General features: G+C 36.8%; 1 protein-coding gene across 4 annotated transcripts in view; it reads right to left on the bottom strand.

The window, feature by feature from the left end:
- AP3B1 (adaptor related protein complex 3 subunit beta 1) overlaps positions 1 to 26,744 on the bottom strand; it is a 157,913-nt gene that overhangs the window by 85,986 nt on the left and 45,183 nt on the right. For 3 of the 4 annotated variants that reach the window (XR_012635523.1, XM_074932048.1, XM_074932047.1), the window contains exons 8-13: positions 12,048 to 12,209; positions 10,218 to 10,315; positions 7,564 to 7,618; positions 7,413 to 7,484; positions 4,910 to 4,972; positions 3,884 to 4,016 (exon numbers count right to left, since the gene is read on the bottom strand). Coding sequence is in view for 3 of the 4 variants with exons in the window: in XM_074932048.1 (XP_074788149.1) it covers positions 3,884 to 4,016; positions 4,910 to 4,972; positions 7,413 to 7,484; positions 7,564 to 7,618; positions 10,218 to 10,315; positions 12,048 to 12,209 (583 nt within the window). In the remaining variant the exon portion in view is untranslated. Of the gene's footprint in view, positions 1 to 3,883; positions 4,017 to 4,909; positions 4,973 to 7,412; positions 7,485 to 7,563; positions 7,619 to 10,217; positions 10,316 to 12,047; positions 12,210 to 22,278; positions 22,306 to 26,744 lie in introns of all 4 variants that reach the window. The other variant, XM_074932049.1, reaches the window with a different exon arrangement.

The following is a 26,744-nucleotide window of genomic DNA, read 5'->3' as shown; positions in this document are numbered from 1 at the left end:
AGAGCAGCCTTGTGGAAAAGGACAGGGAACCAGTGGATGAAAAGCTGGATATGAGCCATCAATGTGCCCTCAAAGCCCAGAAAGCCAGCTGCATCCTGGGTGTCATCAAAGAAGTGTGGCCAGAAGTTGAGGAAGTGATTCTGCCCCTCTACACTGCTCAAGTGAGACCCCACCTGGAGTATTGCATCCACCTCTGGGGTTCTCAACACAGGAAAGACATGGATCTGTGCTGGAGCAGTTCCAGAAGAGGGCCACAAAAATGAGCAGAGGGATGGAACATCTCTCCTATGAAGTAAGGCAGAGAGAGTTGGAGTTGTTCAGCCTGTAGGAAAGAAGGCTCCAGAGAGACCTTATAGCAGATTCCCAGTACCTGAAGTGAGCCTACAAGAAAGCTGGTGAGAGACTTTTTACAAGGGCATGCAGTGACAGCACAAGGGCTAATGGTTTTAAACTAAAAGGGGGTAGATTTAGACTAAATAAAAGGAAGAAATTTTTTACAGTAAGGGTGGTGAAACACTGGAACATATTGCTCAGAGAGACTGTAGATGCCTCATCCCTGGAAACATTCAGGATCAGGCTGGACAGGGCTCTGAGCAACCTGATCTAATTGAAGATGTCCCTGCCCATTGCAAGCAGGTTGGACTAGATGACCTTGGAAGGTCTCTTCCAACCCAAACCATTTTATGATTATTTGAGTTATTAGAAAGTAATGCAAATAGTTAATATGAAAGTTAGAAGACAATTATTAGGGCTTAGTATCCAAACATTAAGTTTCTGCTTTTCAGAACTGCCTGAAGTCTAAGCTTTTTTACTTGGCTAATTTTTCCACCCTTATAACATAAATAACAGAATTCTGAAACCACATTAATATATCTAAAGTGAAAGTTACAAGGAGCTGGGTTTTTTAAATGTTATTCTAACAGTAATTCTAATAGCTAGGTAGCAGTTGCATGACGTATTAACAGTACTGGTGATTCTACAACTTGACTCTTCTAATGTGTGTAGATCCGTAGGAAAAAAGTTGTTTTATCTATACATCCTACAATTATGTTTACATTCTCTATTATCCATAACCTACTACTTTCAACAGAAAATGAAAGTCAGCCATCTGAGAAGAACCTGCGGGTTCACTCACATATACAGTACAGAGAGACAAAAGAGTCTTCCTGTAATCCCATCTGCCTCTTCCATCTAAAATGACTTTAAAGTCACAGTGGCACTAGCGGTCAGTTGAAATTATCAAGGCAATTGCTTAAAGGAAAGGTATCAGTCAAACGCCAAACATCATAATGAAGAGCCCAAGTGACTTCTTTTTGTATTTCCTTCAGCAGACGATGAACAAAAATAATTCTCAGCCCTCTAGAAACAACACTCTGGGGAAGTTGAGAACGCTCTTGAAATTTTCTTTGTGTATTTATGACTGTCTTGTTTAAACTCCAATTTCCCCTACTCAGGGAAGCTGGGGGCTATGGTAAAAAAACCTATTTGAATCACAGAACCATATACAGAAACTAGAAAGTTCAATGATAAGACACTCAAAGAGCTCTGTGAAGAGTTATTCCAGCTGGACCTGACTGACTTCTGAAGAGACTGTTTTACATAATGACACTCTGCCTGTCAGCACCCAAGTTCCAGAATGATTAACAGCACAGCTCCTGTGCCAGACACAGCCAAGATATCTTGGCTATTGGGTTGTACCTATAGCAAAGGCCCTTCCAGAACAAGAGCATAGAATTAGAAAGTGATTTTGCCACAAGCTCATTCTTCAAGATTCTATTTTGATTTGGTTGAATTAATTTGGTCACCTCTATTCCACACTCAAGTGAATTCCCCATAGTAAGAAACCAGTTCAGAGAAAGTAGAGCCAACTCTGTTTTCAGGGACCTCAGACCCTGCTGGACTTACCAGTTTGGGCTTCACGATATGCAAAGGCAGCAGAACTGCTTCCAGGCTTCAAAGAGCCATGGAAGAAGTAGCACAGCAAACAGATTGCTTGCACACTTTAAGGGTGAAAGTTGGAGGAAAGCAAGATTAACCAAAACTCTTAAATCTAGTCTGCTACTCATGCTAAATCTCTTTTTTTCTCCCTTACCATGCCCAAAACTGTTATGTTCAGTAAACTGTGACTATTGGTAATTTCCTGCCACCTGAGGAACGGTACCATGTCAATTATGCCATTCTATTCATTCCTTGAAAGAAGGAATAAAGACACTGCAGCTATGGTAAAGCAATTTGCCAGCTGCCAGGTTTAAAAGATCCTCAATATATCCTTTGCACTCTTTCAGAACAGTAAGCAGAAGAAGATAATTTTATTTGCTAGACAACTACTCAGAAACAGTCAAGAAAAGTAATCTTGTTGAGACAGACCTTTGTATACATGCACATGCATGTGTGTGTGTATATATATATGGAATTACTTTGAAGAAAGTATTAAATTGAGAAGCTATGACAAAAGAAAAAAAGCCTTTTCTTCTTATCTCGGTCCATGCTTGGCAAAAACAAAGCAAGAAAACAGAAAGAAGGATTATTAAGTAACAAACTCAGTATTCTGAAGTTTTATTACATTATTTAAGACAGACAAAAAGTGGGGATTTGTACATGCTGAAAGGAGCCTACTGGCCTAGAGAAAGATTGCTAGTAGAATCAAGCAGAATCAAGAACAAGCTTTGAAGCTTGTTCTTTTAATATGGTCATTGCTGAATGTAATACGAAAAGGTGCATTTTGCAGACTTGACCCTCTAACACAATATAGGAAGATATTTTAAAACACAGCTGATAACCAGAAAAGCATAAAGGAACATAAGGTCTGGAGAACTAGGAAATTAATGTTGCATATATTAAACCTACCAAGCTGTACACTGAGCCATCTCAGGAATTTCTGATACAAGGTGAAGTGGAAGAGAAGGAAGACTCATAGCTCATAATCAAAGAAGAAAAAGCTGTGAGTGTATCAGTAGGTCACAGGATGATTATGTGCTGCCAAAGTGATGTCCCTAATAAAGGCCTTCTTAGGATTACCATGAAAAATAAGTCCAGTAGATATGGAGGGGAATTAATGTTGCTTTTCAAAGCCTACAGTAGATCTCACTCATGTTCTCTGAACAATCCTAATTATTCCAGACCACACCAAAGCTATGCTTTACTTCCTTCCTGACATTATTATTTTTAAGTACATCTTTCTTAACTCTATTTCCAATATCTAACCATATTCATGTAGACTGTACATTTTGTAATAAACTTCTGATTCTCTTGTTGACTTCTTTTGTGCAATATTCATTGGTAACTGGTAAGAATATACACTATTATCAGGTATTGAATTACAGTGCTGCTATATCCTATTTGACTTTATCTGTCCCTTAGTGACTTACAACTCTGTTTCACTATATGAAAATAACAGAAGTCTTGATGACAAAATCAAGCCAAACTTGGGGCCATTTACCCTAAACTATTTAATATGTTTTTTCAGTTAGGTATTGATGCACGGGGAAAAAAAAAAACATTCCAAGCTTTTAGCACCCTCTACAGGCTAACTGTTTTGATGCAACTAAACATTTAACAGTAAAACTACTGTCATCTATGAGAATCACAACAGCACACTTTCATAATTATGGCATTTTGAGAATAAAACAGGTAAACATGTAATTGCAGGCCACAAGGAATTAATTTCACTAACAAAAGAGAAAAAAAGTACCCAGTGATTATGAGAGCCTACTGAAGTGCTTCAAACAAGAAGCAACAGGACCACTATTTTTATCCAGGCATGTCAGTTCTTACAAAAGCCAACTCGTATGTATTTTTTAATGTAATCTGCTCTGTGTGGTTCTCATTAAGAAAATGTTTCATGACACTGCTACTCAGAAAACAAACAGAACATTTAGCTTACCATCTCTGTTGGACAGCAAACATACGAGGCCATTAAGGCACGTGTCAGTCACTTCGGTGATGTTAGTTGCACATCTGCCTATAGCCTGAATTGTAGCTGCAGCAAACTGTTTATCTTGGCTTTTCACGTAAGTCTAAGAAAACAGGATTTTCATTAGTCAATACTTTGTCAACCAAAGACTTACCATATTACCGTTATAAGAGAGACATCTGTGTAATAAATAAAATCTAGAAAGTTACATTGCACATTAGAAGTTAGACTTTTTTTAACTCATTGTTACTTTCAGAAGACATTTTCTTGCCAGCTTTGGTCACCAATGGCCATGCAAACCTCTGATTTCAAGAAAGCTTTGGGCAGAGGGCAAAAACCCAAAACCAGCAATTAGTTTGTGTGCAAGGTTGGAAGAGTTGATGAGCTCTCTCCAGAGAGGTTTCAGTTCATTTAACCGGGAGTGTCTGTGAAACTGAAAAACCTACCTGCCTGAGAACCAGTACCTTTCAGAGAAATCCAGCCAGAGAACTGAAGTAATGGAAATAGATGTCATAAGCAAAGCAGAAAGAAAGGACAGACACTGTTTCACAATATAGGCAGAACATCTTGCTGATACATATACAGATATTGGAGATAATACTATTTCATCAAATGACTTAGAGACATGAGGTTTGGCAATAAATGATAATGGGCCAATATTGCTAAAATTAAGACCTATAATCCAGTGACTTACACTGTCAGTCAAGTTGCTAGAATTTGGTTTAAAGAATTTGGAATGGTTGAGTTTCTTTCATCCTTTTTTTTTTTTGGTAGCTGGAAGGAGAGTGAGAAACAAACATTGAAACTCCTTTCCACATATAAAAAGCTCCATTATCCATTATGATATGAGACAGTTTGATTTTCATTCTGAGAATATTTTATCCTGGAAAAGACTTTAACTTGAAAAATTTAAGACTAAGAATCTAGATGAAACCAATAATGGCAATAGGCCAACAGAGAGTATTTCATATAAAAAGAATATGTTTTTGCACAAACCTGAAACTCTCGAAGCAGAGTTGATATGTTGGCTTCATTTGCTAAATTTGTCAAGATTTCAAGCTACAAGAAAAAAACAGAACAAATATTTTATCAAAAGTAAAATATTATAAATAGTACACATAAACACTATACTTCCATTGTATATAAAAAAGTGACACTACTACTAAAAATATCACTTAGAATTCAACAAAGTACACCAGATTTCAGATAAACTGGTAGCAGCACCACACTTAGGAGGAACTCTCCTTGCAAGTACACGCAAGGTTTTCAAAGCAGGACTCTAGGGTTCAGTGATTCATTTTCTAAGAGCTCTAGCTTTAGTGTTGCATTGCATATTATATGGCCTTGAAATACTTCTGGCAGCATAGTTTCCAATGTTATACAACAGGCCTTAGTGTATAAGAACTATGTGACACTGTAAGAAGAAATAATGGAAATCACAACTGCAGCTGGGGAGAAATAAAAGTGTCCATTATATTCAGATGAACTGCAATAAAAGAACTTAGGAGAGAAACAGTTGCATCTATGAGACTCCTCAAATCTTAACATCAATAACATAAAGACCCTGAAAGGCCTCTTTGCTCCTGGTGAACAAGAAGATGATATACAACACTTAGTATATATTAAGATGCTATGCTTGCAGGTTGTTTTAACTTTGAAAAAGAAGTTATTCCAATACAATTTGAAGGAGGTAAACTGAAGAAAAAGACAACTCTTGTCTCTTTAAAGGAAGTCATGCCTCAGAAATCTGTTGGTATTTTTTGAGTTGGATGCACACAGACAAGGACACTTAATTGATACAGTCCAGCAGTACCTCAGAAGCAATTTGGGAAGACCTGTCACCAACTGCTCTTAAAGCTACATACCTAGCATAGCATACAAAGCAAGTGGATAAATAAAAGATAGGAATAGGCAGGAAAAAAGAAGATACTATTTTACAGTACAGGAAGGCCATCAGTGGAATCCCACAAATGTATCTGTTGGTCTTTTGCTTTTCAGCATATTTCTGCATATTCAGATATTCAGCATATCAACAAAGGATGAATAAGAAAAGCTGCATGAAAACTCCAAATATTAGGTGACTGGTTGATAAAATGGCAAAAAAAATTCAACACAGATAAATGTAAAGTAACATTCACAATTGGGGAAAAACCTTAACTTTACAGAACATGGTATGCTCTGAGCTGATTACTACTAATTATAACTGACAATTTGTGGTTAAAATGGGTAACTCCATGAAAATATAAGCTCAATGCTAAGCAGTAACCGAAAAAGCAGACATTGTGCTGGTAAAGAAACAGAGAACAAAACAGAAGTCTAAACAGTGCAGCAGATGAATTCCAGGGTGCTCCTACAATTTAAATACTGCAGTAGGTATCATTCTCCTATTTTAAAGCAGACAGGATAGAATTACAGGTATAAGAGGTAGAGAAAAGCAGAAGTTTTTCTTATGTATGTAACAGTGTAATTTTTCTACATTTTTCAGACATCAAGAAAGAGCTGAGACAATGAAAGAAAAACCCACATTTCCACTTCTCCACCTCTTCACCATTGTATTATCATATCAATTGATATGGCAATTTAAATATAACAACTTTCAATTGTTTCAGAAGCGACTTTTCCTGCGTAACACTGTGTCTTACTAGTATTCCTGACAGTTTTCATAATCATTAAATGTGGGGAAGATCTTTTTTCCTCCAGCTGCCTCAAGTTTACTTAATGTTGGACTAATAAAAATATAATGGGTTGGGCATAGCCATCTTGGACTGCATCACTCTGCACATTTAAATGACAGTGCAACATGGATGTAAAATGAAAATACAGAAACAATAATGTGTCTTTAAGAAACCTTTACCTTCCTCTCCTAAACCAAGGTGCCTATGACAATCTAAAGCAAAACATGAGAAAAGGCACATAGTGGTTTTTTAGTTATTGATTCGTCAAGGATTTCACATCTGCTAAAGAACAGAGAAAACAGAAAGACAGCCTAAAACATGCATTGAGAAGTGGCCTTGAAGAAAGCCTCAAGTATTCTCATGTCAAACGCTGACTTCAAAGGGAATTTGGGACTCTAACACTGTTCCCTTTCATTCACGGAAACAGATTTTAACTCTTTTTAAGCTACATGTATCAAAATCTTGATTTCATTTCTTTTCATTTAAGATATTCTTCCTCCCATGAAAACAGCCTAACTCTAAATGTTTGAATGGCTGGTTAGATTAAACCAGTAATGGTCTCTATCACTGACAGGTACCAAAAGCTGTAGCGGAAAAACCAGCCCATCTGCCATCTACATCACAGTAACAAGAGAACTCTAGATAGCTTGAAAACCCTGAAGGACACTCATGGACTTAACTAAAAGCCACAACTCTACACTTTTTAGGGAAAAAAAAGCAACAATACAAAATGATGTGTGTCATATCAGTGCAAGAAAATTTTACCTTCCTGTTGCAAAGAGATTTGTCTAGCAGTATATAGATGAATTTGCTTTTAAGCTCACCTTCAGTGTTTTGATCATTGTTGGATCAGTTGATCTAACATAGAAACTCTTCAGATAAGGTTCAAACATGCCCTGAAAAGCAGAACATATTTAAGTAGCTCGCCTGTGTATCATGTAAAATGTGATTTAGAAAATGCTAAATAGGGTATACCTTCCTCTGAATTGACATAGTGGCAATGTTCTGCAGAACAATATACTGCACCTCCCTAGAATTTGAAAAGAAAAACAAGAGTTATTCTGCAAAATTACAGATACATAGAATAATGCAATATGGCAAAGAAAGCCCAATTCTATTTGAATTCAAAGTTAGTTAGACATTTGACTTGGCACAAACACAGACAGAAAAAGATTATTGCCAACTGCTACAAGCTCATCATCTGCTTCACAGGAAGATGCATGATGAAACCAGGCTCTCATTTTTAAAAACTTCAATATGCAAAAAAATCACTGACATCAGTGCAATGGTGCAATTCTTCTTGTAGACCTCGGGTCTTTGTTTAAAGCAAAAATTCACTTAAAACATCAACATTCTGGCACATCCAGAAATAGCTCATAAAAACCTTAACATTTCTTTGACCATCTTGAAACTTGAACATTGCAGGATGACACAGCTGAGAACAAAAACGCATGGGCTTTATCTGTAGTGTGGAAATAACTGCATTAGTTACAAGAACAGCTAATTCCTAAACTAGCAGGAATTGTTATGACTTTTTTGGTCTTAAAAAAATTTACTAAAAATTCTTAAAAAGGACCAAAGTCTCCTGTGACATGAGTATACGCTGGAAGGAATAAGCATCTATCAAAAAGCAGTACTTTAACATAATAGACTTTCGCTAGGTACAGACAACAGAATTATGTAATATTCTAAACACAGAAACATTAAACATATTTGGAGGATATTCTCATCATTAATATATTAGTTTAAAAGCCTCAGCAGAAGTGAGCAAAAAGAAATGTGTACTAGTCTAAAGCTTTTAAACTACAGAGTTTCTGCCACCAATTGCTTAAAAACTAAGAAATCATTTACATGCAATTTTTCTGAACCATGAGTGCTCAAATTCTTTCATGATGCAAATCACATCCTAATAGAGAAATCATCACATCCATTATCTCCTCTTATTCAAAACTGTCTAATAGCCCTCTGGTAATTACAGCTGTTGCTTACTAAGAAAAGTAATAATAGAGAAGTACTTAGTATCTTTTAAACCTATTTTTATGTAATTCTTACAATGGTACATGGCTACACATGATGAACAAACACTGGAAATTGCTATGAAATGCTCTTCCAGGCACTCTCACCCTAACTAGATTATACTGTATTTGACATTAATTTAAAGGCCATAGACACATAACTTCAAGGGCAAACAGCAAAAGCTTATTTCAAACTGGCTGTAATAGCAAAAGTGTTTCACACAGATTGGTAACAGAGAATAGACGAGCCATTCAACATAAGAAAATCAGAAGACTAGTGCCATTTTAGGAAGTAGTTGAGGTACAAAAGATGTGACTTCTCTTCTGATGAAATCTGAGTATAAATGAGCAGTAAAACGATACGCAAAAATAATCCTTTCAACCTGTATGAGTTTAGTTCTCTACATTACCTGTACATACGCCAAACTGTTTTAGCCATTTTACTTGTCTTTGTATAAAGAGAATGGGAAGCATATTGTACTATAAAACCAAACACAAACATAACAGTGATTCATTTTTACCTGAAATAAAAGCATGAATACTCTACCAAGCCTGATTTTAGTTCTTTACTAACTTTTAAATGACAGAGACATTAGCCATGGGTGAGCTGCAGAATTTTACAGAGAAAAAGCTCTATGCTGACTGGGCTTAGAAAAGTTAAAGCCCATCTAAGATGAGTAATCTTGTCAGACACAACAAAAGTGATATTTTTAAAAAAGCTTTTGTCTGTTTGGTGTGATAAACTTTAAAAATTAAACCATTTTCACAACAAAGTTTTAGCCTAAAATACCATGTTCAGTTATAAAGTTTTTCTGAAAACATCTTAATATTGCGTCTCCTAACACCCCTTCAAGGCTTTTCACACAAGATACATGGAAGTTCAAAATCTAAAAGCTGAGGGGAAAAAACTCCACTTTCATGCAGCAAATATTGGCATAATATGTCAAAACTATCAAACACAAAGAAAAAAAAAGTATTATCAATCTTATGAAACACGTGGCCAGTGAGACCTTCACAGGAAAGTTGACAAGGTTACACAGAAGATGAAAAAGTCAGAATTACATCTCCTAAATGAAACAAACTTGGTTCTTAAAAGCAGTCCAAGGTTTAAGGAAACATAGGGGATTCAGCAGTATCAAGTGGTATTTTAACAAATATGTTGCTTTGTTTCTCTGACAACAAGAAGTCTTCAGTATAAAGTGCGAGAAAAGAAAATACACATCTGAAGACTTTAGTGCCTAGCGAGACAGTAAGAAACTCCAATATACTTAAATTTTCAATAACTTCCAAAAATGAAAAATATCAAGAAACTAAACAAACTAGTTAGTACTGCCTCTATCTGTATGCTAACTAGGCAGCCATGACTCTTCTCAGAATGAAAGTAGTAATTATGAATGAAACACAATACTTAATGATTACTGGAAGTGATACTGAAAATTATGGAATTACTTTTAATGGTTCTCATTTATTAAGTAAAAATTATTACAGAACGATTTTTAAATGAAACTCTAAAAGTGCAATAGTTATATCCTCATAACTATGGCTAAAGAAGTATGTACAAAAAACTGTCACCAAAAAATAGACATAGCAACGTAAAGTACAGTCTTGACTTACCTATTACTACGGAGTAAACGCACCAATGACTTAGAAACAGTACTAGCTTCAGATTTTGGTGCCAAATGCCAGTAAAGCTGTGCAACTGCCATTACCACCTAACAGAACATTCAGAACAGCATGTTAACTTTAAATTGTCATACATATCTATCACATTTGCTTCAGACCTGCAGAACTACCAACTCACTCTTCTTCAGAAAGCAAAGTGCATACCCATGTTCTTTGAAATCAACAATGCAAATGGGAAGAAAAACATCAGAAAAAAAGATAATTTTGTTTCTAAAATCAGAGCTAATTAAGTACCTCTCCTTCCTCCTACATTTATTGTACACTATAATATATAGAAAGACAGAGGAAAAGGAACGAAGAGAGAAAAAAAATGTAGGTAATTCAAATTGTAAACATGCTGATATCATCCTTAGTAAGTCAGCATTGCTAGCATCAGCTGTACAAAGTAATGAGGAAATACTGTTTAAAACTTCTGCAAATTTTGTGCTTTTGTTTGTATTAAATACAGGTTTAATATTACCTATTATTCGGTTTCCACTTAAAATTTTTCATTGTATTATCCTATTATGCAATTTATAAAATGACAGCTGCCTTTACTGGCAAATTCTAAAGCCTCAAATGTAACAGAAAGTAAAAACCACAGGGCTGCATCCCAACATCCTGGCTAGCAAAAAGCAGAAGAGTGAGACAGAAGCAACTTAAAACCCATACTTTTTTTTTTTCTTTTCAAGCTTTCAATAAACATGAGAATCAATACCATATTTAGAAAATTATCTACTGAATGTGGAAAATAAGCAATGGAACCTGTTCTCAGTGCAGTGCGATGGCAAACATATCTAACACACTTGCTCTTTTCACAAGATGAGTTAATATCATGTAGACACTGAACATAGATTTTAGCAAAAGGCTGTGTTCTAACAGAATTATCATTGTAAAACTGTATTCAATTAATTTCCAAAGTCTGCTGGCAGAATATAAGTGGTTTTGAAAAGAGGAAGACATTAGTCAGAATCTACAAATACGTTCTAGGGAGAAACAAAAAACTGGTCTGTTTAACTTATCAAGAACAGGTTGGGAGGTGACTTAATCATCACGGTGCAGTAATTATTTTTGCAATGATATAAATATTCATTATCACTCAAAGTCTCTTCCCAAAGACAACTAGTCTTGATTAACAGGATAAACTGAGGGTAAAAATAAAGTTCTGTGATCTGAGTAATGGCACAATGATTCACCATCAGTGTGGCTTTTTCCAGTTCTAAAAAGTTACTGGCATCTTAATCATGGAAATACTGCAAAACATACTACATTCATGATGTCATATCTATCCTTGAACGCTTCCAAGGTACCAATACTAAAAATCTGACTGGGATTGACAAAGAATTTAGGCATACAATTGTTTCCCTTTAAAATGTGAGACTCAAACAAAAGCACGACAATGATTCAGTAAAAATGATGATTTCCTTTCTGAATCTGTACCACCAACACTGACAGTTTGTGCCATCCTAGTTGCTAAGAACTTAAGCATTAAAAACTAGCTATGGTATAGTCATCACATGTGACAGAAGCTGGATTCGAATGTTCTCATATTTTCTCTAGTATTTTGTTTGTCCTTCATATGGAGCACATATCACATTCAGTTCAGATGTTTTACTCAGAAGCTAAATTGATTTCAAAAAAGAATTATTGTACTTCTGTAAGTTATTAGAGAGTATTATCACCACTTTTATCAGGTGTAGATTTTACTTTTCAATCTTAAATCTTCTAGAAGTATAGATATTTAGTAGTTTAGCATTTTAATGAAAAAGAAATTAGCCATACAGCAGCATTTCGGCTTTGAAGCAAGGGCTTTGTATTTCTTAACAGCAGTCTGTGATCTGGGTCCATAGTATAGATGTTTTTCACTTTCCGATCCTTTTCTTTCTGTTCTTCGTCAGATTCATAAAAATTATTCTCACTATATTCTTCCACCACCTCATCATCCTACCAAAAGACAAAAACATACAGAAAAACATGTGAATTAACTGGTTTTACGCATTAAGGAAGTAACATACAACACCATAATTTCATGCAAGTTTTATACACTATATTAAAAATAGCTATTGACTATTCCACCACAGTTTGCTCAAAGCAGTAAATGTACATACATGAAAAAGAGCTTAACAATATATTCAAAATTTCTTTAGAAATAAGATGAACTTCTAAATGAAGTATCTTTGTTAATATTATATAAACTAGATTAGGTAAGAATATTGGTATTTTTTGAACTTTATGATTTAAACTTGACATTTCTGAGAAGTCAGTTGTTCAAAACTTCTTCTTCTTTGAAAACTTAATGCAAATCATGTGCATTCTTCTATCTCTAGCAATATATAAGTTATCTGTGAAAACAGCAAATCACAGAAGAAGGGATTTCTTAAGAAATGGTACGGTTAAAAGGTTATGTATTCTGAGCCTGGCCTTCTCTGATGAAGTACAAATCCTTGACCTGTTCAAATAAAGTTATGAATTATCAGCATAATGTCACTAAAAGAAACAACCCAACACACTGAAAGAGTTCATTACAGTTTGAGATATTAGTAAACTAGGCCTTTCTTTTAATCCAGAGGCCTAAATAAAAGAATATAAATTAATATATGATTATGTAAACAAGATAAACTAAAACAAACCTTAAGATTTTTGATGTGGATCAAAAGATGAATAAAGAATAGATTTTAAGTGTTTCATTATGCTTATATTTAATTAGCATTTAAAAGTCCACAAACATCAAGAAAAATAAGATGGAAACCATCAGAATTAGATCAAAACAGAATGTCAGATCTCAGAAGCCATGGTCTGGATTATCAATATTGAGAGTACTCAACAGTACAAAACTTTTTTTTTAAAAAAAAGCTATTGACTTCTGCAACTTGTTATATCCAAGTACGTGTCCTTCTCTCCTAAATTCTTCCATCTCCCTTTGTCACCCTAACATCCAACTAAGACAAAAAGACCATTACTAAGGCTAGCTGGAGTTATTCAAATAAAAATGGACTGGCTGGTACCAAACAGCAACCTTACCAATAACTCTGCCTGTCTTTCTCTCAAGTCTCTGTCCAACTATTTTAAGGTATATCCAACTCTACGCAACAGTTTTAAGAGGATTATTTAAGTTATATAGCCAACTGCTGATTTTTAAAAATACAATTACTTTTGAGAAAAATGTATTTTTTTTTATTTTAGCTGGCACTAGCAAAGCAATCAAAAGTAAATGGAAGAATAGCTAGATATGAAAATAGAGCTTTATTTAATAGGTCTTCAGAAAACTAGGCAAGGATAACTTCAAACCTTTGTTTCATGCCTTGGTCAAAACTCATGTGTAGTGAAAGAGCCCATAAAAGTGTCTTCCGTGAAGACAGAGGGAGGGGGAAGGGAGGAAAGAAGTGAATAAATAAAAATTGTCTTTCATTCTGGGTTTATCACCATTTGAAAGCATACTGAAAATTAAACTCCCCTTCACATTTCCTCTCATTTTTATTACTTCATCCCAACAGTGCTCTCAGTGTTCTACAGAATCCCTAACAAGCTCTTAGATTTCTTATGCAACAGCAACCAAAGTGATTTAGTTTGTTTACTTCTCTGTCTATACATCTTTGTGGCAGTCACCCTTCTAAACTAAAAACTGAGAATGCTAAATCAAGACTACTGGTAACTGAATTCCTCCCCTTGTCTACAGGACAACTTGAAAGCAGAATCCCTGATTTCAGTGTACCTCAACCCTGCACTGAAGAAGCTTCCTCTAACAGAAAGAGGATAATTCAATCTTCATTGATTCAGTCTTCAGTATCTCTGCCTCGACTGTTAACAGGCACGCACATCAGTATTATTGAACTGAACAGGAATACAGAGTTGAAATTGTATTTAACTCATTAATCACTGTTGCAAAGAAACAGCTTGAGCTCTCACATTTCTGACCTTTATTTTTAAAAAAAGTATTGTTGGTTACAAACATACTGGGAGTAAAGTTCCAAATAATCATAAAGAAACATGCCTCTTATGAAAACATGTTTAATTTAAATCCCGTTAAGAGTTCTTATATTGAATCACTTTCTTCATACTCCCATAGCAGAAGTATTAATGTCATCTTTTTTCATAGTCATGTATTTTATTGCAGTCTTAGAATATTCCTCTTCTCTCAAATCTGTTGAGATCTGGTATGAAACAATTATGTTCCAGACAAAGGATGATGATGACACACAGGGAAATAAGTGTAATGAATGGAAATTCATTAAAATCAAGTTGATGAAGTCCCAGTTAGTCAGAATTTGTAGTCACAAGGGCCTTACTAAGACAAAGAGAATATATAATACTACAAGATTTGCACGTGACCACAGAAAGGAAAGCAAAGTACAATGTAGAAGAGCCAGGAAATTGAAAGATAAAAACCTGAAGGATTCTTGGTGTGCAAGAACTGTTGTTTCAAATTCTATTAATCATCCCAGACATGGAGCATAGTTACCATGAAATGTGAAAACATTCAATCACTCACAACCCCTTAAGCGTCAACCTGAACTGCTGACTATATTCACTGCCAAGGAGAGACAACTGTACATTTAGAATGATAAAGCCATTTAGGTTGGAAAAGTTCCTTAAGATCATCTAGTCTAACCATTTACCTAACACTACCAAGTCCACCACTAAACCACATCCCTAAGCACAACATCTACAAGTCTTTTAAACACCTTCAGGGATGGGCATTCAATCACTTCCCTGGACAACCTGTTCCAATGCTTGATAATGAGTTGTGGCAAGCAATACAGTATGCCTTGCATTTCTTAATGGTAGTGAAGGAAAATGGGAAAAAGGAAAGGAGGGAGATGGAGGGAATAGAGAAAGACAGATCACCGGTCTGGGTTCCTACGTCAATCCCACCAGTAAGGGTTCCAGGAAGCATCCATCTTCTTCAGTTCACTTCACTCCCTAGGCACACCCCCCATCCACCCCCCTTTGCCTCCCCTCAATTTATACACACTTTCCTTGAGTCCGACCCACATACCTACATATCCCATGGATGGGGAGGGGTAAGGTGTTTCATGGGATGATGTAATTAGCGTGATCTTGTCGGTCTTCATTAGCATAATCAAGGATGTTAACTTTAATATGCATTTTGTGGATAATGAAGCAAAAATCATTCACTGGACAGATGGGCCTTGAAACTTGACCAGGTGCCCCAGAGCAGAACTGTCCTATCTCCACAGGACTCCCTCCTCCAGCTGCATCCTGTGTTATTGGGGCAGCCTTATCAGCTTCGACCTCCACACTACCCACCCCATGACTATAGTTTTGTTACTTGCAAGTGTTTGAGACATACCTCAGCTCAGAGGGCCTCCACTCCCCCCAGTAACCTTTATCTCTTTCTCAGGCTGTTTTTCTCAGTCCTTGTTTCTCACAAACCTGTTTCTTTCAGGACCTGTTTTTACAAGTTGTCTCTCATACATGCCCTTTATACAAGGTCTACATCTTGGACTACATGCAGGAAAAAAAGTATGAATGGGGTATAATGGAGAAAGCAGCACTGTTAACACTTAATTTACTGCCTTTGGGAAATGAAAGTCTTCCTGTTTTAACTATTAATGTTGAATTAAAACTGTCAGCTTCCACAGATAATTTCCTGCACACTTATTCTCCAATCCTCAGTATCTATATTGTACCTACATTAAGCTGTGGGAGATGCTTTTTCACATGTCCTTGAAGAAATGCCAGACAGCAAATGGCACTCAAATTTTACTTTCCCAGACTTCTAATTAGAGCTCAAACTGATGATAACTAGTACATATGAGCAGTTCTATCAGAAAAATCCCCAATACTCTGATCTTTTTTGACAAGGACAGAGAGAGAGCATGCGAGTTCAGGGAGTAATGCAAATGTTCCCATGCTTTCTCTGGTCCTTTTCATCACTTTAGATGCATTTTCACAGTTGATTTTAGACTAAACATGCTATTAAAACTTTGTTGTTATTTTGTTTATTTTTTAAAAGCATGTTTTATTTTCACCAGGACCAGTAAAATGTTCTAGCTCACTTTCTGGTCATAGGATCACTAAACTACTGAAATTTCAAGAGCAGTAGGTGGTAAAGAGAGGACAGAACAGAGGCATACCCTTTAGCTGAACTGCATAAAGTATACTTACCAGTTTGTAGTAGCACATTATTTAATTGTGCAGTTAATAGCTTCTCTAAATTGTGAAATCAATAAAAAGTTCAAAATTCTGGGATAATGAAGTGATTAAAAACTGAGAGATACCACCAGCATTCCAGGCTAGGAATTGCAAATGGACTCCTTGCATTTGCCATCTTCTGTGATTTATTTGATCCAATAGAGAAGTAAGTATTTTAGTGCAAAAGAACATGTGTAATTCTTTTTTACATTATTTCAGACATACAGTTTAGGGACATCTTCATAAAGCATTAACAGCTTAAATGAAGAAACTGCCAGATAACAAGTTCCATTAGCCTATTTTTAAAGTCACTAAGTAAATGAGCTAGCATTTAACTGAGATCTTGCTTGAAATTACATTTAATATGGCATTAGAGTTGAGAACGTGCCTTCCATTTAGGGTAAAGCACATTATGTGAATGCTACAATTACGTCAAAACAGAGCTTCGCATATCCACAAGCACAGAGTTAAAGTAAAACTTCACTGAAATCCAAAGCATGAACACATAGTATTTTCCCACTCTATCAGCCTTAACTCCATCTTCTCTTCAAAATATCTGTATTCCTAGGTTAGGTATAACTGATCTTAAAGCTACAGACTTCAGTTTCTCTCCTCAAATTCATTAGGAAATACACTCACAGCTTTTTATCATTCCTGCAGCAGAATCTTTGGGAGAAAAGATTTTAGCTGTCTTCCAGAGTCCTTTCTAATATGTCTAAGAACTGCACTCAAAATAGTTTTAGATAAGCTAACTTAAGAAGGTAAGAACAGTTTTGGGATGATTCACTAGTTGGTGCATATGACTGCCATATCAAGACCACCTTAGTCAACAAAGATCAGCAGTCCACTTGCTGTATCATGAACAGTATCCTTAGAAAAGGGAAACGGTAGAAAATGTATGGAACAGTTTCTTACTTAAAGAATTAATGATGTATGCAAGATGGATTCGAAATTTTAATCCTGTGTGTGAAGACGTCTACCTAAATGCTTCTGCGTGTTTCACAGATGGGTTTCAGAACGCTAAAGAGACCTATCTTTGATCTATCAGAGCAACCCAAAAGTTATCCTCGAGACTGCTCAAAAAGCCAAGGAGATGAGCTGTGACATGTTTCTGACAGATGAGCAGACCTCAACCAATCACACTTGTCAACAACCACATGCTGGCAGAAGAATCCATTCCCTCCACAACAGGAAGTCCTTGAATAAGATACAGGTATGTCAGTATAGGTAAAGCTTGACATGAATAATTGCTAGCGGTCTAAAAAAGGGCCAGTCTCACATGGTAAAAGTATCTGAGAAATTACAGTGTGACTGATGTAATCTGTAGCCTGGCTGGAGAAAGGTCTTTGAAGACACAAAGCCAAGTTTGTCACACAGATCTTCAGGTACTAACTGAATGAGAGCAAGTTATAACTTTTGTCTTATTAAGCCAAAGGGAGTTGAAGAGTCAAAGAATAAAGAGACCAGATCATTCACTTCATAAATAATGGCTTCCTTTCAACTACTAATCAGCCATCAAAGTATATTCACTCTTTCTTAGGGTGTGGTAAAGACATGTGCTACTGTGAATGAACTAACCGGCCCTAGTAATTACCTGATGAGATGCTCTGATGGCCATGTTAAAGTAGGGGTGTATTTCAAGTTCCTAAGTATCTGGTGCCATTTTATACTACCTCAAGTATGAGAAGTATCCGCATGGATCTCACAGATCCTGAAGGTATGGAGCATATAGGAGACCCATAACAGCTGAAGACTAGGCAAAGCATCTCATGGCATTTAGAACAACACTAGACCCTCAGATAAATGAATCATTTCCCAGTTTCTCTGAAGGTTAAAACTTTCAGATACTTCCCCTTCCGTAGGAAAAAAAATTAATGAAGCAAACTATCAAGCTCTTTCCTATTTGAAAATAGCTACTGAATCTTTTATTGTTACATTGAAAGAAAACAAGTGTCCAGCATCTAACAAACTCCTGCTGATGCTCTTGTGTGCAGAGTCATTGGAAAGGAACGAGCTGGGGATTACAAAACAGCTGAGAAACAAATCAGATTACAGCACCAGGATGCATGTTACAGTAATGGTTACAAACCATAGGTATTCCTGAATAGACAGAAAGCAGGAGGTGACTTTGCTGTCACCAGACAAGAACAGCTTGTTATGTGTGGTCTCAGACATAATGTATTTACAGCTTTTGGGAACACAGTTACTAAAAAATTATGAGAATTTTAGAAATTTAATTCCTCCCTTCTACCACATACAGAATATATTCTGCTAGCGAAGTAGTGGCCTAGGATATGTGTTCTACCAGGAAAGAATTTGTAAGGAGGCTTTCTGAAGAAATGTGCAGTCATAGGACCAGAAGGCATGTCTATTACCGTCTTCTAAATAAGTCAAAATAGACTGAACACATTCAGTCTGAAAGTCAGCAAATACAAAACGCAATGATATATAAATAACAACATATAGGATATATTATTTATATTAAATATTAATACAAAATTATCACACTAACAAACACTGCATTCTATCACTCCACCAGGGATCAGACCTGTTGCTCTTATAAAAATCAAAAAGTACATACACATTTTCAGTTAAGTGAACCACAATGGAATGAAGAACCAGTAAAGATCGCAAGATCATCATGATATTACTCTGATAAGTTTGAATATTATAATTTTTACTTCAATCGTAACAACTGTCTATTCATCACTATTGGGATAGAGGGGTCATAAAGAAAACATGAGATTTTGGTTAAATTTGCAGATCTGAAGCCACTGAAACAGGCTTGAACGCCTACAGTACCCTCTTCTAAGGATCATTTTTCAGATTACAACTCTATCCAAATGACTCTACTGGAATTATACTGAAAATGTAATCTATTAATACACCTATATAAAAGATATTACATAATTCCAATAAATGGAAACTGGTGCTTTATGTTTTAGATAAAAGCTATCATGTTCTGGTCAAATGAGGATTCATGGTTCCTTGCACACAATTATATTCGTGGGTTTTTAAAGTTTATTTATCTAAACAGATAAACATGCATTCAGCTAATAGAAATTGAAGTGAGCATTAATGGAAATGGTAGTTAAGACAAACTGAAGCAATATTTGGGTCACACTGTGAATTATGTTTTCTGATTCTAATCCTCACTCTATGATCTTCATATTGGACTAACAGTCACATGATGTTAAAAAACTTACATTTTTCAAATCCAAACATCTGCCAGGAAGGGCTGACAATGTGAGTCCAACTGAAATTTCTTACCTGAGTTTAATTAAATGGCCAATACAGTTTAAATTATCTTTTAATACAAAGAGCCAAGAGACACAAGAAAGAGGCAAGCTGAGAATCCATGACCTAAAAATGCAGGAAAAGAATGGGATAAGAAGTTTTCAAAGATGAAGACTCCTCCCTTCTTTTTTGCCTTCACTGTGTTCGTACAAGTAGACACTCTTTCTAGTTTCCAGGGTACTGACCAAAATGAGGGCATATTCACACAAGATGTATCACACTCAGGAATAATTGTTTTCCCTACAGATTTCATCTCACCGAGACATGAAAGTTCTGAGGTGTGTTTAATCTCAATTAATCCCTTTACTAAAAGGGCTCTAAATTTTCTTTTATCATCAGGTTGTTTCAAAGAGGCTGAAGAGTTGAGGGAAAGGATGAGTACAACTTCTAGGGTAGTATTTCATAAGGGCTCGAGACCATGGCAATGGTCTTATAGTCTAAAGATCAGTTGCACAGTTCCATGACTTAAATCATTTCGAGTTTAGTATCACCCAGACCCAGGTGATCTCATGACACTTATTCATTAGTAGAAATAAAGGACTGTTAGCATGTGACAACAGTTCAAAGATGCAAGAAATAAGATTCAAATTAGGTGAGATTACCAACACTATCCATTGGCTTTAAACCAGCAGCTTTAGTCTCAGTTCAGTTCCAACAAATAAGAAAGCCTCCAGTATTTTGTGGTACTCTTAGCAGTTTACTGATTATAATGTTGTAATATCGCTGCAAACAGCTATCCTAGGACAAATTTGAGACATTATTCTGTAAATGGATTTGTCTTCCAAGCCACCTTACTCTGTGGTATCAAGCAGCCTCTGGTGTTGCATGTTTCACACTCATCAAAAAGTTTTCACATTTCTTTAAAAAAGCAAAATTTCAATGTGGCTAAGGAATCCACAATAAAATTCTACTAGTTTGGGGAGATTTTACAAACAACTCAAAAAAGCTTTCTATATAAAAAGCTTCTAATCTGTAAATATAGTGAGCTTCAGCCAGAAGACAGGGACTGGGAGAACGAACCCCCACAATCCAGGAGGAGATAATCAGTGACATGTTGCATCACACAGACATACACAGTCTATGGGACCAGATGGGATACACCCGAGGGTGCTGAAGGAGCTGGCTGGGGTGCTCGCCAGGCCACTTTCTAGCATTTACCAGCAGTCCTGGCTGACCAAGGAGGTCCTGAGAGATTGGAAATTGGCCAGTGTGACACCCATATATAAGAAAGGTTGGAAGGATGATCTGGGAAATTACAGGCCTGTCAGCTTGACTTTGGTGCCTGAGAAGCTGATGGAGCAGCTCATCCTGAGTACCATCATACAACACATGGGGGACAACCAGATGCTCAGGCCCAGTCAGCATGGGTTTATGAAAGGCAGGTCCTGCTTGACAAACCTCATCTCCTATGACAGGGTGACCTGCTTATTGGATGAGGGAAAGCCTGTGGGTGTTGTCTACCTCAACTTTAGTAAGGCCTCTGACACCATTTCCCACAGCATTCTCCTGGTGAAACTGACTGCTCGTGACTTGGATGGGCACACGCTTTGCTGGGTAAAAAACTGTCTGGATGGCCGGGCCCAAAGAGTTGTGGTGAACGGAGTTAAATCCAGTTGGTGGCCAGTCACGAGTGGTGTCCCTCAGGGCTCAGTTTTGGGGCCACTCCTGTTTAACATCTTCATTGATGATCTAGAGGAGGGGATCGAGTGCACCCTCAGTCAGTTTGCAGATGACACCAGGTTGGGTGGGAGTGTTGATCTGCTCGAGGGTGGGGAGGCTCTGCAGAGAGACCTGGACAGGCTGGAGCCATGGGCTGAGGCCAACTGGAGGAGTTTCCATAAGGCCAAATGCCGGGGGCTGCCCTTGGGCCACAACAACCCCCAGCAGCGCTACAGGCTTGGGGAGGAGTGGCTGGAGAGCTGCCAGTCAGAGAGGGACCTGGGGGGGTTGATTGACAGCCGGCTGAACAGGAGCCAGCAGTGTGCCCAGGGGGCCAAGAAGGCCAATGGCATCCTGGCTTGTGTCAGCAATAGCGTGGCCAGCAGGGACAGGGAAGGGATCTGACCCCTGTACTCGGCACTGGTGAGGCCGCCCCTCGATTCCTGTGTTCAGTTTTGGGCCCTTCACTACAAAAAGGACATTGAATGACTCAAGCGTGTCCAGAGAAGGGCAGCAAAGCCAGTGAAGGCTCTGGAGCACAGGTCGTACGAGGAGCAGCTGAGGGAACTGGGGGTGTTTAGTCTGGAGAAGAGGAGGCTGAGGGGAGACCTCATCATCCTCTACAGCTACCTGAAAGGAGGTTGCAGAGAGCTGGGGATGAGTCTCTTTAACCAAGTAACAAGCAATAGGACAAGAGGGAATGGCCTCAAGTTGTGCCAGGGAAGGTTTAGACTGGATATTAGGAAGCATTTCTTTCCAGAAGGGGTTGTTAGGCTTTGGAATGGGCTGCCCAGGGAGGTGGTGGAGTCCCCATCCCTGAAGGTGTTCAGGAGTCGGGTTGACATAGCGCTGGGGGATCTGGTGTAGTTGGGAACTGTCAGTGTTAGGTTAACGGTTGGACTGGATGATCTTCAAGGTCTTTTCCAACCTAGACAATTATGTGATTCTGGGATACCTAAGCTACACAAAGATACTAAGACTCTTACTCAAGATTGAAAACCAGACTGTGGCAAGTGAAATCTAACATTAACATTTTCAGTCACAACATTTTTCTTAGCTTAACTTCTGGCATATATAGAAGTTACATGATAAACTATAAATAAATCAAGCTTCATTTGTAGTTTACTAGATCTTTTCCTCTCATACACATATTCTAAGACTATATTCCTGCATATTCTCATTTATATAATACCCTCCGCAATCCCAGTACAGATGTACATGTTTACTTAATTCTTTAAAAAAAAAAAACAGAAAACTATTTTTCCCATATGAGTATGTAAACTCACTTGTTACATGACTCTTCAAAAACTCTTCAATCCTGCCTTACGATATCTTTTAAAAACTCATTTAACCAATAACACAGTTTTGAATACAAACTCAGAGTTATGTAATGAAAGACTTGGTGCAAAACTAAATAAAAATAAAAATCCCCAAATGCTCCTCAGAAAGCCCGTACTCTTGTAAAAGTTTTATACTACAGCTCTGAAACAAAAGCATCGCACAGGTGGTAGTATGAGTTTGAGGACGACTGAGCATTAGATTTTTCCCAATATATCACAATTACAAGAACATCTGTGCTAAGTAACTTCATACTGAACTAATGTGAAAACTCAAGAACTGTTCAAAAGCTCATTCTCATTTCTGTAAGAAGCAGCAACTAAGTCTAGGACTGCTGTCTAAAAAAAGGTTTAATGGTTAAATATGCTGCAGTGATTAACACCTTTCTGCAACAAACCCATATTCGTGATTATTGTTGTAACAAAGTCTTATGATACTTGCATCTGGGATTAAAACAATCAATTATTATTTTAAAATCAATTTAATTTATTCAAAACAGTTGCATTCCCCTTTTTCAATAGTGTGAGGAAAAGGTATGATAACAAGACTGAAAAGACAAGACAGGTTTGCAAACCAAGGAACAGAAAACATGTTTAGAGCCTAACAGAGGACTAACAGAACAGGAGGAAGAACAAGAAGGGATAAAATAAACACTGCAGAAATAAAATCGAGAAGGAGCAAAGGTGAAGGGATAAATTGAAAAGATACCATCTGTTTCTGGCTAAAAGTTCCCCATTTTTTTCCTTCACATCCAAAAATTAAAGTGGAATTTGGAATATGCATTCAGAAGCTTGGTTAAATGCTTGAACAGTTTTTAGGCTTTTTATGATGGCTAAGGTTTAATCTCAGTTTAAATGTAATCCCTGAAATATCTGAAGGGACAGTATAAACCATCCTATGAAAACAGCAAGCACTTACAAATCAACTGCCAAGCAAAAGTATTCTTCCATAGGGTTGAACAATAAGTGAACCATGAAGAAAACCAGGTAATTGTTAGTTACTTTGGGGCTGCAACCAAGAGAAGGATATTACAAGTTCTAGAAATAGTAGTCACCACCAGTCATGAATTGTAAACACAGCATGGAGGAACAGGGGTATAACAGATCTTCTGCCTGTACAGAACTGTAATGGTTCACAGTACCCATCCTTCTCTAGTGTTCCTAATATAATCTCTAGTTACACCATATCATATATACTTACTCCTTAAAACAACTCAACTCCTTTCTCTCTGGAAAAAATGTAGATTATTTTAAAAGTAAAAGATAACAAAGGGATCTTCCCTGTTTCCCATACATGTAAACACACTCATACCTTTATTTACAGTTTTTGTTTATGTAGATCTAGGATTGTTTACAGTTACTAAAATTTTTATCCAACATTTAAACCATATTTGGACTACAGCCCTAGCTCTAGATGTTTGTTAGGAGCCTCAAATTTTCAGGACATAAAATGACTTGAAATCTTAGAATGCTAACGGTACCTATACTTAGATTGGCAGTCTGAAAGATGAAAGTCTGCCATCCTCATCGTAAAGTCTGCCTTACTAATCTAAACATCATTGCTGGACATTAGATCATGTATTACACAATATTTTTCCTTCATCCTAACGTATAAGGAGCTGAAAGCATCTTGAAACATCTGTTGATTCACTTCAATGATAATTCTCATACCAACAACTGGTGGGATATTTATTTTGATGGTAAAAGCCATGATGGAAAAGCACATGTTGCTACCATTCAGGCCTAATTTACCCCTAGTCTTCTTGTCTGGCATTTTTCCAACCATAAACTGTAACAAGCTTGTGGATACACTGTCAAAGAGATGGGTGAGCCAAGATCAAGAATTCTACATATTACAAACAGAAGTATACGGGCTCAGGAGACTAAAGCTTCCTCAGGAAAGATGTCAGACCTCACACAGGTCTTCCTCAACCGAAGAAAAAATTAAACAAAGGTTACTTTTGCAAAGAAGGAGCTAAGGAAGCTTATTTGCAACTCTTCTAATGATCCAGACAAAATCCTGGTGTAACAATGAAAAGGCTACACAAGTTACTAGACAGAGAGAAATATCCCTCAGATAGATGCCCAGAACATAATTTGTGAATATTCTGGCATCCTGGAAAGCCCCAAAGCACTCTAAGACAGCCTTCATTTCATATTGCTCATACAATTTTCTATGATTAAATATCACTGAAATGGCCAAAATTAAGGCTAGAAACTTTGGTAACTCATGGGCTGATGGGGGTCTGGTACATCTGATATTTAAATTTAAAATTATTAGTAGTTAGGCAGTTGATATTTAGATTTCTATAAAAATATTTCAGTGTTTCCCTCCAATGAATTTTCATGTATTTAAGTCAAGATCTAGACAGAGGTAAAAACAATTTTAACAGCCTACACAAATAATAAAAAAATATCTCATCCTGAGTCAAGAAGGTAAGAGAACAGCATTGGATGAAGTACATAGAAACTTTGCTGGTCAAATCCATGAGAAAAGCAGGGGTGGCTTTCTTAATCTGAGTTGATACAAATGTCCTGGAGAACGTGCCTACACTGATTCTACACAGTGCTGCTCTTCCACTGCAAGTCTATCATGGGACTAACAGAAACCACTTTGCTGCAAAGATAACTGGCATTTTTATCTACAGACTGTACTTCTCTTTTGCCAGCAATAAGTGCTTGGCAGACACAAAGCAAACCAAATCAGGGAATTCATGTGACTGAAATTTAACCCTCCCTGTCCTTTTAGTTATTCTTCTGCTGGATTCCTTTACTCAAATTGCCTTAGAACCACTACCCCTAACACAAATGAGGGGAGGGAGAAGATGGAGGGAAGGTAGAATGACAATAATATCCCCTTTCAGTAACAGAAGAGACTATTATACAGAGAACATGAAAACAGTCTCAGATTATATCCATAATGACCTGAAAGTTTTGTTTAGAATTTCAAGTAATCAGCCTTCCACAATGAACTTGAGGCCATTTTTTGTTATAAATCTATGCTATAAGTTATTCTCATCTTATTAAATATTACACATGGTAAGAACAATAACACTGGTATTATAGTAAAATAGCTAGCCAGTCCATTTAATGCCCCAAATGCTTCACTAAATGTCTTCACATAAGTGAATTTTATATTACACATTAATCCCTCCTCGTGTATATCTAAGAGAACCTGGTCAGAAAGTACTGCACTCTGACTAAAAGGGAAACAGTAACTGAATTCAGAATCCTCCAATCCAGACTGAAGATTCTGACAGTTATACAAAGAATGGAAAAATTAATGACTATGACACATAACTTCACTGTACACTAGTTTTCCTAAATTTAATCTTTTGATCTTATCAGTCAAACCAGGCCCAAGTAAATCTACTGATCTATGTATGTTGTTTCACACTTGCATCTGAAGAGGACAGCTTAATGGAAGCTGAAAATTAGACGACTGCTTTTGACCTCTGGGGAAGAAAAGTCTCTGGCCTCATAATCTTTTAGGGCAGAGGCAAAAAATTATTTTTTTTTTTTAAATATTCAAAACTATCATCTGGTAGAATGACACAGCACAAATAACTACAATGAAACTTCAGTAAGGTCTATAATGTACTAACACAACGTATCTTGATTAATTTTAACCTAAAAGATTGAATGCTAATATTTCTTAAATGTGCTTCACTATCTATGTCTCCTTATTCATCTTCTTATTGCAGGAGAGCATAATACAATTTCTAAATCTTCTACAGAGAGGATGAGAACAGATGAGGGGAAAGTTCAGGTTGATAGTCTCCTGTTAACTAGGTGAATTACCTAGATAAAGTGATAAAACTGAAACAAGCTGAATTACTTAAAAAATATTCTGTCTGTAAATCATTCATTTATTAATGAATCAGCCTGAATACACCTTCCCCTTCTGTTCTCAGCCTCTCAGTAGAGGATTGAGAAGTTGTATTATGCTCTCCTGCAATAAACCAGCAGAACTGACTCAGAATACTCGTTACAGAGCTAACAAGTTCTGTAAAGACAGACAGTATTCCCT

The sequence above is a fragment of the Athene noctua genome, chromosome Z, assembly GCF_965140245.1.
Source record: "Athene noctua chromosome Z, bAthNoc1.hap1.1, whole genome shotgun sequence".
Classification (NCBI taxonomy): domain Eukaryota; kingdom Metazoa; phylum Chordata; class Aves; order Strigiformes; family Strigidae; genus Athene; species Athene noctua.
This window is presented reverse-complemented; position numbering and strand designations above follow the sequence as displayed.